The sequence below is a fragment of the Rattus rattus genome, chromosome 3, assembly GCF_011064425.1.
Source record: "Rattus rattus isolate New Zealand chromosome 3, Rrattus_CSIRO_v1, whole genome shotgun sequence".
Taxonomy (NCBI): domain Eukaryota; kingdom Metazoa; phylum Chordata; class Mammalia; order Rodentia; family Muridae; genus Rattus; species Rattus rattus.
Genome location: NC_046156.1, coordinates 217,669,222 through 217,684,397, shown reverse-complemented (window position 1 = coordinate 217,684,397; position 15,176 = coordinate 217,669,222). Strand labels below are relative to the sequence as shown.

General features: G+C 37.5%; 1 protein-coding gene across 1 annotated transcript in view; it reads left to right on the top strand.

Annotated features, from left to right (window-relative positions):
• Fam172a (family with sequence similarity 172 member A) overlaps positions 1 to 15,176 on the top strand; it is a 268,579-nt gene that overhangs the window by 105,894 nt on the left and 147,509 nt on the right. The window contains exon 4 of the mRNA XM_032897067.1: positions 5,086 to 5,151. Within this exon, the coding sequence (XP_032752958.1) occupies positions 5,086 to 5,151 (66 nt within the window). The remainder of the gene's footprint in view (positions 1 to 5,085; positions 5,152 to 15,176) is intronic.

Genomic DNA, 15,176 nt, shown 5'->3' with positions numbered 1-15,176 from the left:
ATGTGGTTCTTTTCTTTGAGTTTGTTTATATCGTGGATAATATTGATGGATTTTTGTATATTAAACCATCCCTGTATCCCTGGGATGAAGCCTACTTGATTATTGTGGATGATCCTTTTGATGTGTTTTTGGATTCGTTTGCAAGAATTTTATTGAGTACTTTTGCGTCCTAAGGGAAATTGGTCTGAAATTCTCTTTCTTTGTTGGGTTTTTGTGTGGTTTTGTTATAAGAGTAATTGTGGCTTCATCGAAGGAATTCGGTAGTGCTCCATCTGTTTCAATTTTGTGGAATAGTTTGGACAGTATTGGTATGAGGTCGTCTATGAAGGTCTGATAGAATTCTGCACTGAACCATCTGGACCTAGGCTCATTTTGGTTAGGAGACCTCTAATAACTGCTTCTATTTCTTTAGGAGTTATCGGGTTGTTTAGATGATTTATTTGTTCCTTATTTAACTTTGGTACTTGGTATCTGTCTAGAAAATTGTCCATTTCCTCCATATTTTACATTTTTGTTGAATATAGGCTTTAGTAGTAGGATTTTATGATTCTTTTAATTTCTTCATGTTCTGGTGTTATGTCTCCCTTTTCATTTCTGATTTTCTTAATTGGGATACACTGTCTGTGACCTCCAGTTAGTCCTTCAAAGTGTTTATCTATTTTGTTGATTTTCTCAAAGAACCAGCTCCTGTTTTTGTTGATTCTTTTTATAGTACTTTTCCTTTCTACTTTGTTGTTTTCAGCTCTGAGTTTGATTATTTCCTGCCTTCTACTCCTCTTGTGTTTATTTATTTCTTTTTGTTCTAGAGCTTTAGGTGTGCTGTCAAGCTGCTGACATATGCTGTCTCCTGTTTCTTTCTGCAGGCACTCAGAGCTATGAGTTTTCCTTTTAGTACCGCTTTCATTATGTCCCATAAGTTTGGGTATGTTGTATCTTCATTTTCATTAAATTCTAAGAAGTTTTTAATTTCTTTCTTATTTCTTCTTGATCAAGTTGACATTGAGTAGAGTATTGTTCAACTTCTATGTATATGTGGGCTTTCTGTCATTATTGTTGTTATTAAAGATCAGTCTTAATGTGTGGTGATTTGATAGGATGCCTGGGATTATTTCTGTCTTCCTGTATCTGTTGAGGCCTGTTTTGTGCCCTATTATATGGTCGGTTTTGGAGAAGGCTCCATGAAGTGCTGAGAAGAAGGTATATCGTTTTGTTTTAGGATGGAATGTTCAGTAAATATCTGTTAAATTCAATTGGCTCTTAACTCCTGTTAGGTTCTCTACATCTGTTTAATTTCTGTTTCCTCGATCGGTCCATTGATGAGAGTGGGGTGTTGAAATCTCCTACTATTGTGTGAGATGCAATGTGTTCTTTGAGCTTTAGTAAGGTTTCTTTTATGAATGTAGGTCCCTTGCATTTGGAGCATAGATATTTAGGATTGAGTGTTCATTTTGGTGGATTTTTCTTGGTGAATATGAAGTGTCCTTTCTTATCTTTGTTTTTTTCTTTTTTTTTTTCTGTAGCTGAGGACTGAACCCAGGGCCTTGAGCTTGCTAGGCAAGCGCTCTACCATTGCGCTAAATCCCCAACCCCTCCTTATCTTTTTTAATGACTCTTGGTTGAAAGTCAATTTCATTGGATATTAGAATGGCAACTCTAGCTTTTTTCTTCAAGCCATTTGCTTGGAAAATTATGTTCCATCCATTGACTCTGAGGTAGTTTCTGTCTTTGTCTCTGAGGTGTATTTCCTGCATGCAGCAAACTGATGGGTCCTCTTTTTGTATACAGTCTGTTAGTCTATGTCTTTTTATTGGACAATTGAGTCCAGTGATCTTGAGAGATATTAAGGAATAGTGATTATCGCTTCTTGTTATTTTCATTGTTAGAGGTGGAATTATGTTTATTTGTCTCTCTTTTCATTTCATTGCAAGGTAATTACAGTCTTGCTTTTTGTATGGTTTAGTTTTTCTCCTTGTGTTGGAGTTTTCCATCTATTATCCTTTGTAGGTCTGGATCTTTAGTAAGATGTTGAGTAAATTTGGTTTTGTCATGGAATGTCTTGGTTTCTCCATCTATGTTAATTGAAAGTTTTCTGGATTCAGTAACTTGGGCTGGCATTTGTGTTCTCTTAGGGTCTATATGACATCTGTCCAGGATCTTCTGGCTTTCATAGTCTCTGGTGAGAAGTCTGGTATAATTCTTATAGGTCTGCCTTTATATGTCACTTGACCTTTTTCCCTTACTGCTTTTAATATTCTTTCTTTGTTTTGTGCATTTGCTCTTTTAACTATCATGTGACGGGAGGAATTTCTCTTTTGGTCCAATCTATTTGGAGTTCTGTATTCTTCTTGTATGTTTATGGGCATCTCTTTCTTTAGGTTAGGGAAGTTTTCTTCTATAATTTTGTTGTATATATTTACTGGCCCTTTAATTGGGAGTCTTTACTTTCTTCTATACCTATTATCCTTAGGTTTGTTCTTCTCATTGTGTCTTGGATTTCCTGTATGTTTTGGGCTAGGACCTTTTTGCATTTTACATTATCTTTGACAGTTGTGTCAATGTTTTCTATGGTATCTTCTGCCCCTGAGATTCTCTCTTCTATCTCTTGTATTCTGTTCGTGTCTATGGCTCCTTGTCTTTCCCTTTGGTTTTTTATATCCAGTGTAGTCTCCCTTTGTGCTTTCTTTATTGTTTCTATTTCCATTTTCAATTCCTTCACCTGTTTGGTTGTGTTTTCCTGGAATTCTTTCTGTGATTTTTGTGTTTCCTCCCCTTCTTGCTTACTTGTGCTTTCCTGCATTTCTCTAAGGGAGTTCTTTTATGTCTTTCTTAAAGTCCTCCATTATTATCCAAAAAATGTGATTTCAAATCTAAATCTTGCTTTTCTGATGTGTTTGGATATCCGGTATTTTCTTTGGTTGGAGATCTGGGCTCTGATGATGCCAAGTAGTCTTGGTTTCTGTTGCTTAGGTTCCTGCACTTGCCTCTAGCCATTGGGTTGTCTCTGGTGTTTGCTTGTCTTGCTGTTTCTGGGAGTGACTTGGCCCTGCTATAGGCCTCTGTGTGAGCACTCCTGTAGAAATGTTTTCCTGTTTTCTTTTAGCCTTTTCTGAGTGCAGGTGCTCTGCTCTCAGCTGTGGAGGCACTGTTGGAGGCTGTCTTCCAGCTCTAGGTGCAGGCAGGAATCAGGGTCCTGCCGGATTGCTTGTGTAAGTCCTTGCACCCTGCGGGCACAGTTGACACTATGCTATTCCCTCTTGTGTCTGGACTGTGGGCAGAAGGTATTCTCCTCTGACTTCTCACTTCTGAGGTTCCAGCTCTCTCCCCAGTGAGATTTGGGTGCAGGGAGCTGTTTGGTGGGATCAGTTCATTCCTTGGCGCAGACCAGAACTGTGGATACTGGCAGCTGTCTGTTCCTATATCCCTCTGTCCAGAGGCACTGTGCAGTTTCCCCTTGATCCAGGGATGTGTTCTGAGGTGTGCAGAGGTGGCAGTCTGTCCAGCGGCTTTGGGATGTCTACACTCCTGGCTAGTCCGCTCTCTTCCCCACCTAGAGTATATTTTGTTACTGTCTTCTAGTGAAATTGTAGAGACCATGGTGTTAGCTATCCCATTGTATTTATTAGTGGAAAAATTAGATAGTTTAATATGTTATCACTTTTGAAATAAATGTTACAGTCATTTTATACACATCTATAAAACTATTTCTAAAATAAAATGAATGCATGTACATACAAGAATTAGAGCCTCATTACGTAAAGAAGGCTAAAGAATCTATTTTAGATTACTGAATGGCACCAAAACAATCAACATTTAAAAATTTTCTTTTTTCCTTCCTTCCTTTGTTCCTTTTTTTTTTATTTCACAAAACACCTCATTTTGTTTTACAAAGACTGACATATGTTCCTATTGAAATTAGTGTATGAGCTATTTTGCCAACAGGTAACTCCAGACGTGTTTGGGAGGAGAAATGCTTTTACAATGATCATTCAAACTGCCTATTAAACATTTGTTCCTATTCCGGGCCTTCTATCTTTGCCTATTGCCTACCATATAAATATGTTTCATATTGCTGTGTAACAAGTTACCAAGTTTCCTGTATAGAATGATAAAATTTATTTTCTTATAAGTCAGTAGATTAGTAGGAGACCTACTAGAGTAAGATGAAGCTACAGATAAGCTATTTTAGGATAGAAGAGAGGATCAATGTCTTTTATTTTGTGTTGTTGGTAGAATTCAACACATGGATAGCATTGAAATCTCATGTTTCTATTGGCTCTAAACTATAGGTTCCCGGAGGACATGACTCTTGGCCTGTTTTTTTCGTAACTTTTAAACCCAGCAAAGCTAGTTGAGGCCTCCCTACCTGACATCTCTGTAACATATTATACTTCTATATCTATCCACTTTCAAGAACATAGATGATTTGTATTAAACAACCTCATTAATCCTAGTTAGTATTTTTCTCAAAGTCCTTAACAACAGTCATATGTGCCAGACTGTTACCATGTGACCTCACACCTACTAAAGTTCGGGATTAGGGGTGGACATCTTTGAGGAGATCATATTTCCTGACTCATAAACACAGGATTAATGGCACTTACCCTGGCCTGGTTACTTTTGCCCAGAATACTTCTTACATACTCCTCTTTCTTGTTCACATGGGGGCTAGATTATAATTCCCTGAGCCAGCTACATTATATGTAACATCTATGGAGACATTATAAGTGAAGCAGTTTCTAGAAAACTGGAAAACTTCATATTAGTCCCAAAAGAGAAAGTTGTATGCATCTTTCATGAATTTGTAAAACTCATGTATCCATCCATACAACAGCAGAAGTTAGAGCATTGCCTACATGGTCTGTGTGTGACACCAAAACATTTGAAGGAGAAGAAGTAACAATAGCTTCAGTAATTTATCAAAACAGATCTATCTTGAGAGTGGATGAGGGGTTGGGGATTTAGCTCAGTGGTAGAGCGCTTGAGGCCCAGGGTTTGGTCCCCAGCTCCGAAAAAAAGAAAAAAGAAAAAAAAAAAAAAGAGAGTGGATTATACTGGATCTTAATATTTTATTTCTTTCCTCCTTAGATCATCACAAGATATGTTTATGAGCTCCTGGAAAATGACTGTAACTTGAAAAAAATCTCTATTCCAGTAAGTTCAATTTTCAAAAATGTTTATTCCAAATAAAATGCCTTGTTCCATATAAAATGGTTTTAAATCCAGGAGAAAAATTTTATTATGGGTTAACTATGCTAAGGTTAAAAATAAAAGTGCTAGTTTGTTGATACTAATCAGTCAATGCCTATAAGTGTCCTTACTCTTCTGTAATAGTTATTACAGAACTGTAACACTCCTAATGTAAAAGATGAGCAAGGCAGATGTCAGGTCTATGAAGATGATGACAGAAAGGGCTCTCTTTTACCTTTTCTCATTTTACCAATCGTTTTTAGTTGTTTCCTATAGATCAGTGTACTTCCCATTGTAGTACGCATTCATTAACTATCGTTTGATTCTTCGAAACAGGTTTCCTTTTTAAATTTTTTTAATTTTATATTTTAATGAGTGTCTTGTCTATATGTGTGTGTGTGAGCATGTGTGTGGTTCACATGGGCCAGAAGAGGGCATCAGATCCCCTGGAACTAGGGTTACTTTGGAGTATGACCATGGGTTGAAGCTGGGAATTGAACCTGGGTCCTCTGTAACAGTAGCAAGTGCTACTCTTACCACTAAACAATCTCTGTAGCCCCTTATTGCTACACAAAATGCTTTTTTGTATCCTCAACACATTTCCAAAATCATTCCTGATTTTTGTTTTTTTAAATACTGTTTCCTTTTTATCAAAGGAATTTTGGAAATTTTGTATATTTTTGGAATTTTGGAATGTAAAAGTTTGGGATTTGTTTTTAGACTCAAATTCTAAACAAAAATATTTTTTTTAAACTTATAATCTAATTACAACATTACTCCCTTTCCTTCCCTTTTCTTCCTCCAAATATTCTCCACCACACAGTCACTTCTCTCTTTTAAATTTATGTCCTCCTTTTCCCTTAATTGTTATTGCATGATATATGTATTTTATTTATATTACAAAACACTAAGTTTATAAAATGAATAAATAGTAATCTTCTGTATAAAATGATGGTTGGACTTGATTACATGATTTTTGCTGCTCCTGATAATGACATGAGTTCATATGACAATGGAATTGATTTAATACATAAAACTTTACATATAGGTAATTTCTCTGAACTTTTGCAGAGTATTTTAAATATCTTGGGTCATGTTATTGAGAAGTTTGAAGATACCTTGCTTCTTTACATTCTCACTTTGATTGCATAGCTACAGTAAAAACTATTTTTCATTTAATATTTTGTGTAACCTCTTGTTACAGAAACTAATATTACTCATTCATTGATTAATTCAAGTTAATGCATGCTTATTGAAGTCATCTCCTACTTGTGATATAATAGTAAAGAAAACATTATTGTATGCCATAGATAGGGCATTCCTTGCTCTAGTTTGAAACATAACTTCTTGCAGGAATGCTTGGAACTCTAAATTTTGGCTGTTTTTTGTTTGTTTGTTTGTTTGTTTGTTTGTTTGTTTTTTTGTGGGAAGCATAGCAGTGTCTAGGAAGGAATGGTGCTGGAGAAAAGGCTCAGAGTTCTGTATCTTACTCTGAGTGCAGACAGAAGACTGATTTCTAGGCAGCTAGAAGAATAATAATCTTAAAACTCAAAATGGACACACTTCCTCCAACAAGGCTACATTTCCTAGTAGTGCAACTTTATACACAGCACCACATTCCACTCCCTGCCCCTGTAGACTTGTTCAAATACATGAGTCTGTGGGGGCCACACCTAACAATAGCATAATGCAGGATACAGTTAGTCAAACTTCAAAAGTTCACTCCCATACTCTGTAGCAGACTCAACAGTATTAAAAATTCAAAATTCAAAGTCTCTTCAGAGTTTCATCTAGTCACTTAATTGCAGTCCCTTATAAAATCAAAATTAAAAAAGTAGATCACATACTGCCATCACAGGATATACTACTACAAAATTTAATACTGACAAAATACTGAACCAAAAGAAGACCAAAAACCAGCTAAGCAAATTAAACTACATTTCCATGTCTGGAGTCAAAAGTGCTCTTCAGATCTCTAAATCTTTTCAGCTTTGCTGACTACAATAGAATTATTTCTTTTTGACTTTCTCTACTCCATGTTAGCAGTTTTTCTCGGCAGGTATTCCATGCAGGCCTATATGCTTTCTTTCTATGTTACCTTCCTTCCTCCCTCCCTCCCTCCCTCCCTCCCTCCCTCTCTCTCTCTCTCTCTCTCTCTCTGACTGGGGATGATCATTAAAATTGATTGGATATTTTTTTATTTACATTTCAAATGTTACTCCCTTTCTTGGTTTCCCACACATAAGCCCCTATCACTTTGCCCTCCCCTTCTTCTATGAGGGGGTTCCCCTCCCCATCCAGCCCCTCTTCTTGCACCCCTCTCCTAACATTCCCCTACACTGGGGGGTCAAACCTTGGCAGGACCAATGGCTTCTCTTCCCATTGGTGCCCAACAAGGCCATCCTCTGCTTCAAATGCAGCTCGAGTCATTGGTCTGTCCATGTGCAATCTTTGGGTAGTGGTTTAATCCATGGGAGCTCTGGTTGGTTGGCATTGTTATTCTTATGGGATTGCAAGCCCCTTCTGCTCTTTCAGTCATTTCTCTAAATCCTCCAATGGGGATCCCATTCCCAGTTCAGTGGTTTGCTGCTAACATTTGCTTCTGTATTTGACATGCTCTGGCTGTGTCTCTCAGGAGACATTTATATCAGGTTCCTGTCAGCATGTCCTTCTTAGCTTCATCAATCTTATTTAGTCTTGGTGACTGTATATATATGGGGCACATGTGAGGCAGGCTCTGAAAGCCTGTTCCTTCAGGCTCTGCTCCAAACTATGCCTCTATAACCCCTCCTATTAATATTTTTGTTTCCACTATTAAGAAGGAGTGAAGTATCTGCACTTTGGTCATCCTTCTTCTTGAGCTTTCGTTCACTCTCCTGATTTTTTGTTATCCTAAATAACTTTGCAAATTACTCTTACTAACTCTATGAAGAATTGAGTTGGAATTTTGATGGGGATTGCATTGAATCTGTATATTGCTTTTTTTTTTGGCAAGGTGGCTATTTTTACTCTATTAATCCTGCTAATCCATGAGCATGGGAGATCTTTCCATCTTCTGAGATCTCCTTCGATTTCTTTCTTCAGAGGCTTGAAGTTCTTGTCATACAGAGCTTTCACTTACTTGGTTAAAGTCACAACGAAGTATTTTTTTTTTATATTATTTGGCACTATTGTGAAGGGTGTCATTTCCATAATTTATTTCTCAGCCTGGTTATCCTTTGAGTAGAGGAAGGCTACTGATTTGTTTGAGTTAATTTTATACCCAGCCACTCTGCTGAAGTTGTTTATCAGGCTGAGTTCTCTGGTGGAACTTTTGGGGTCACTTAAGTATACTGTCATATCATCTGCAAATAGTGATATTTTGACTTCTTCTTTTCTGATCTGTATCCCCTTGACCTCCTTTTGTTATCTTATTGCTCTGCCTAGGACTTCAATTATTATATTGAATAAGTCAGGAGAGAGTGGGCAGCCTTGTCTTGTCCCTGATTTTAGTGGTATTGCTTCAAGTTTCTCTCTATTTAGTTTGATATTAGTTATTGGTTTGCTGATATTACTTTTAGTATGTTTAGGTATTGGCCTTGAATTCCTGATCTTTCCAGGACTTTCATCATGAAGGGGTGTTGAATTTTGTCAAATGCTTTCTCAGCATCTAATGAAATGATCCTGTGGGTTTTTTTGTTGTTGTTTAGTTTGTTTACATAGTTGATTACATACACAGGGATGAATTTCTGTACTTTGAACAGAAATCTGGGATGAAGCCTAATTTATCACGATGGATGATCATTTCTTTGTGTTCTTGAATTCAGTTTGCGAGAATTTTATTGAGTATTTTTGTGTCAATATTCATAAGGAAAATTGGTCTGAAGTTCTCTTTCTTTGTTGGGACTTTGTGTGGTTTAGGTATAAGCGTAATTGTGGCTTCATAGAAAGAATTGGATAGTGCTCCTTCTGTTTCTATTTTATGGAATATTTTGGACAGTATTGGAATGAGACCTTCTATGAAGGTCTGATAGAATTCTGCACTAAACCCTGGGCTATTTTTGGTTGGGAAACCTTTAATGACTGCTTCTATTTCTTTAGGAGTTATGGGGTCATTTAGATGGTTTATCTGTTCCTGATTTAACTTTGGTACCTGGTATCTGTCTAGAAAATTGTCCATTTCCTCCAGATTTTCAAGTTTTGTTGAATATAGACTGTTACAGTAGGATCTGATGATTTTTTGAATTTCCTCAGATTCTGTTGTTATGTCTCCCTTTTTATTTATCATTTTTCTTAATTTGGATATACTCTCTGTGCCCTCTGCTTAGTCTTTCTAAGGGTTCATCTATCTTGTTGATTTTTCTCAAATAACCAGCTCCTAGTTTTGTTTTGTTCTGTTGATTCTTTCTATAGTCCTTTTTATTTCTACTTGGTAGCTTTCAGCCCCGAGTTTGATTATTTCCTGCCTTCTACTCTTCTTGGATTTATTTGTTTCTTTTTGTTCTAGAGCTTTTAGGTGTGCTGTCAAGCTGCTGATGTATGATCTCTCCTGTTTCTTCTTGCAGGCACTCAGAGCTATGAGTTTTCCTCTTAGCACTGCTTTCCTTGTGTCCCATAAGTTTGGATATGTTGTATCTTCATTTTCATTAAATTCTAAGAAGTCTTTAATTTCTTTCTTTGACCAAGTTTTCACTGAGTAGAGCATTGTTCAACTTCCATGTATAATATATGTGGGCTTTCTGTCATTATTGTTGTTATTGAAGATCAGCCTTTGTCCGTGGTGGTCTGATAGGATGCATGGGATTATTTCTCTTCCTGTATCTGTTGAGGCCTGTTTTGTGACCGATTATATGGTCAATTTTGGAGGAGGTACCATAAGGTGCTGAGAAGAATGTATATCCTTTTGATTTAGGATGGAATATTCTATAAATATCTGTTAAATCCATTTGGTTCATAACTTCTGTTAGTTTCTCTGTCTCTGTTTAATTTCTGTTGTCATGATCTGTCCATTGATGAGAGTGGGGTGTTGAAATCTCCTACTATTATTGTGTGAGGTGCAATGTGTGCTTTGAGCTTTAGTAAGGTTTCTTTTATGTAGGTGCCCTTGTATTTGGAGCATAGGTATTTAGAATTGAGAGTTCATCTTGGAGGATTTTTCCTTTGATGGCTATGAAGTGATTTTCCTTATCTTTTTCGATAACCTTTGGTTCAAAGTAGATTTTATCTTATATTAGAATGGCTACTCTGTCTTGTTTCTTCAGACCATTTGCCTGGAAAGTAGTTTTCCAGCCTTTGACTCTGAGGTAGTGTCTCTCTTTGTCTCTCAGGTGTGTTTCCTGTATGCAGTAAAATGCTGGCTCCTCTTTATTTATCCAGTCTGTTAGTCTACGTCTTTTTATTGGGGAATTAAGTCCATTTTTATTTAGATACATTAATGAATAGTGATTTTTGTTTCCTGTAATTTTTGTTGTTTGAGGTGAAATTATGTTTGTTTTTCTCTAATCTTTTGGTTTCATTGCAAGGAGATTACTTTCTTGCTTTTTCTAGAGTGGAGTTTTCCTCCTGGTGTTGGAATTTTCCCTCTTTTATTTTTTGTAGGGGTGGATTTGTAGAAAGATACTGTGTAAATTTGGTTTTGTCATGGAATATCTTGGTTTCTCCATCTATATTAATTGAGAGTTTTGTTGGTTATAGTTGCTTGGGCTGGCATTTGTGTTCTTTTAGGGTCTGTATGACACCTGTCCAGGATCTTCTCGATTTCATTGTCTCTGGTGAGAATTCTGGTGTAATTCTGATAAGTCTGCCTTCATATGTTACTTGACCTTTTTCCCTTACTGCTTTTAATATTCTTTCTTTTTGTGTGTGTGTCTTTGGTGTTTTGACTATTATGTGATGGGAGCAGTTTCTTTTCTGGTTCAATCTATTTGGGGTTCTATAGACATTTTGTAAGTTTATGGGCCTTTCTTCCTTTAGGTTAGGGAAGTTTTGTTCTATAATTTTGTTGAAGAATGCCCTTTAAGTTGGTAGTCTTCACTCTCTTCTATACCTCTTATTCTTAGGTTTGATCATCTCATTGTTGCCAGGATTTCCTGGATGTTTTGGGCTAGGAGTTTGTGCATTTTACATTATCTTTGATGGTTGTGTTGATGTTTTATATGGTATCTTCTGCCCCTGAGTTTCTTACTTCTATCTTTTGTATTCTGTTGGTGGTGCTTGCATCTATGACTCCTGATCTCTTCCCTAGTTTTTCTGTCTCCAGGGATGTCTCCCTTTGTGTTTTCTTTATTGTTTTTATTTCAATTTTTAGATCCTTTATGGTTTTGTTCAATTCCTTTACCTGTTTGGTTGTTTTTTTCTGTAATTCTTTTTTTTTTTTTAATCTTTATTAACTTGAGTATTTTATTTACATTTCGATTGTTATTCCCTTTCCCAGTTTCCAGGCGAGCATCCCCTAACCCCTCCCCTTCTACATGGGCTTCCCCTCCCCATCCTCCCCCCATTACCACCTTCCCCACAACTATCAAGTTCACTGGAGGTTCAGTCTTGGCAGGACCAAGGGCTTCCCCTTCCACTGGTGCTCTTACTAGGCTATTCATTGCTACCTATGAGGTTGGAGCCCAGGGTAATTCTTTAATGGTTTTTTTCATGTTTCCTCTTTGCGGGCTTCTACTTGTTTATTTGTATTGTCCTGTATTTCTTGTATGGAATTATTTATGTCCTTCTTAAAGTCCTCCTTCAACATCGTAAGATGTGATTTTAAATCTAAATCTTCCTTTTCTCGTGTGTTGGGATATCCAGTGTTTGCTTTGGTGGCAGAATTGGGCTCTGATGATGCCATATACTCTTTCTTTCTTTTGCTTAGGCTCCTACACTTGCCTCTGGCCATCAGTTTGTCCCTGGTGTTAGCTTGTGTAGTTGTCTCTGACAGTGGCTTGACCGTCCCGTAGGCCTGTGTTTCAGCACTCTGTAGATTTGTTTTCTTTCCACCAGATCTGGGAACAGAGAGCTGTTTCTGGGTTTGTGTGACCTGATGTCTTCATGAGGGTTGCTTTGTGCAGAAGAGTTGGTCTTACTTCTACTCTCAGGTGTTTAGGAGCTCCTGGTGACTGGCTTTTGGTGCTAGGTTCAGGCAGAAGCCTGAAGGGTCCTCCTGTGAATATTTTTCCCTCTTCTAAGAAGGACTGAAGCATTCACATTTTGGTCTTCCTCTCCTTGATCTTCATATGGTCTGTGATTGTTTATTGAGTTTTCTGATGTTTTGTGTTATTATTCGCTTATCAGTGCGGATGTACGACGTGTTCTTTAGTGACTCTGTTACTTCACTCACGATCATATTCTTTTTTAAAAGTTAATTATTTTTACACTCTAGATTTTATTCCTCTCCTGGGTCACTCTCTGACTGTTCCACATCCCATACCTATTCCTTGCCCCCACCCCAACCACCCCAGCAGACCTCTAAACTCCCTGCGCCTCCAGTCTCTAGATGGTTAGGTGTAGAACCCAGACCCAGGAGTCCTCTGCTGTATATGTGTTGGGACCTCATCTCAACTGGTGTATGCTGCCTGGTTGGACATCCTAAAAAAAAAAAAAAAAAGTGCAGAATACCTAAGATAAAGTCCACAGAACTCAAAAAGGTCAACAATCTGATGGGCCCAAGTGAGGACAACTCAGTCCCACCTTGGAGGGAAAAGAAAACAGCCACAAGCGGGGAAGGAGGGACAGGGAGGGAAAGTGAGTGGTGTTGTGGTAGAGGGGAACATCATCTGGTTTTGGGTGTGGGAAAAGAACTGAAGCCCTGAGGTCCAGCAGAAAGAATGGAAACAGGCAACCTGAGTTGGAAGGAGATTGGGAGGACCCTCCAGAATGTACTATAGACCTGGGAGGTAAGAGATTCTCAGGAGTCCAAGCAAAGGGGTGGGGGCTGATGAAATCTGCTACAGTGGGTGAAGGAACTTGTTGAGCCCACCTCCAGCAGAAAGACAAGGTATCAAGTGAGGGATAGGTTTTACTACCCCACAGTTAAAACTCTTACCCCTAGTTGTTCCTGTGTGAAAGAACTACAGAGATGGAAATGGAGAAGAGCCTGAGGAAAAGAAGGTCTAGTGACAGGCCCAAAGTGGGATCCAGGTCAAGGGGAGGCCCCAAGACCTGACATCATTACTGAGACTATTGTGTGCTCACAAAAAGGGACCTACCATGGCTGCCCTCCAAAAGACCCAACAATTAGCTGAGTCAGATGCAGATATGTGCACCCAACCAATGAACAGAAGCTGCTGACCCTTGTGCTTGAATTAGGGAAAAGCTGGAGGAAGCTGAGGAGGAGGGCAGCCCCCTATGAGGATTAGCAGTCTCCATTACTCAGACCCCTGAGCTCACTCTGACATTGGCATATTCCCTTTAATCTTAGAGTTTATTTGGGAGATGCAGGCAGATCTGTTTGAGATTGAGGACAGCCTGGTTCTCATATTAATTTCCAGGGCAGCTCAGGCTCCATAGTGATGAGATGCTGTGACAAAGTAAGCAAGCAAACAACCTGTATAAATTCATTCCTTCTGAAATTTAAAGGAAAAAGGTATCACTTCATTCAGTTTCTAAAGAACACTTAAAGACTGTTAGTCTTTTAGACCATCCAGATTTTGTCCTTTGACATTTCTTCCTCTCTGGAAATCTTGAAGCGCACTTTGTAAAGTTAGAGCACAAGCCATAGTTGGCTAAATGGAGTAGTTTGGGTGCAATTTTAAATTTTCTAAAAAGAAAACCTGAAATTAGATTGAGAGCGTTGTTTCATGTATTTGGTAATTTTTACTTTAAATTTAATGTACAAATTAAATAAGTTTAGAGAAAGATTTATCTTAGATGAAATAAGCACAGTGTTTAGTTTTGGTTAATAAATCCCTTTGTAAGTTTAGAAATTCTGTCTTTCATAAATGATTAAATGTTACATAATGTGGAAGTTATTCTTCAATGATGATTACTTCTCTCTTGCTTTCTCTTAAGTGTGAAATTAGTGCTGAGAATGTTTGTTTTTTAATAGAATGTTCTTTTCTACTGAAAGAATATTACCATTTTTTTCCCTTGTTACTGAACTAAGTTTACTGAACTAAGTTTACTTTCATAGCTTAAATAGAGGGCCCTTTCATCACTTTTAATGTGGCAGTGTTTGGGGGAAGAAAAGAATGACCGTCAATATCACGATTGTGCTTATGTTCTGCACAAGCACAGGGTAATAAGCACCAAATGTTCTGAACTGCTGCATTACTGCCCATGTGAGTGTTAGAGATGTGAACTATACTAATAATTTCTCTATAAAATTTCATTTTAGTTTATTATATACATTTTTGCGAACATTAAGTGAAACATCACTTTTTGGGGTTCACAAGTATTCCACAGTGAACTGCTAAGTGCTAAAAATCATTTGATATAGTCTCACGATCTGCGGTATGTAAATTAGACTGTATTAGAATAGCCTTTGCATTTTGTTTTTAAAAGGATTAGCTCAACTAATTGTTAGTGTTTGAGGTAAACATCCTTGTTGTAGTCAATCCAATCTTGATTGAGGTAGTAAGGAAACACTTTTATTTATGTAGATGTTTTGCTATATGAATTTATCACTACCTTATACAAAGCAAGTTGAATTTACCATGTTCAGAGTCACTTTTCTGGTTTACTCTGGTCAGTTCTACCCAATGATTTATACACATATTGCTCTTCCATTTCACCATTCATATTTCCATATACATTGCTTGTTCTCAGTGTCGTCTTTCATTGTATACTCTGAATTTCACATACGTTTCAATGACTTTTTTCAACTCCTCAATTCTTGTCTATCCATGGCAGCCTTTACCTTTAGTTTCATTAACATTCTCAAGTAGAATTATAGCATTATTCCTTTTTTGAAAAGAAATCATTCTTCCAGTGTTAAAGAGATTGTTCTTGAATTTAAAGGAGTAATTTTCCATTGCTTGAAATGTTGTCTGAGAACTGGACGTGGTCATGCTTCTTACCTTTGC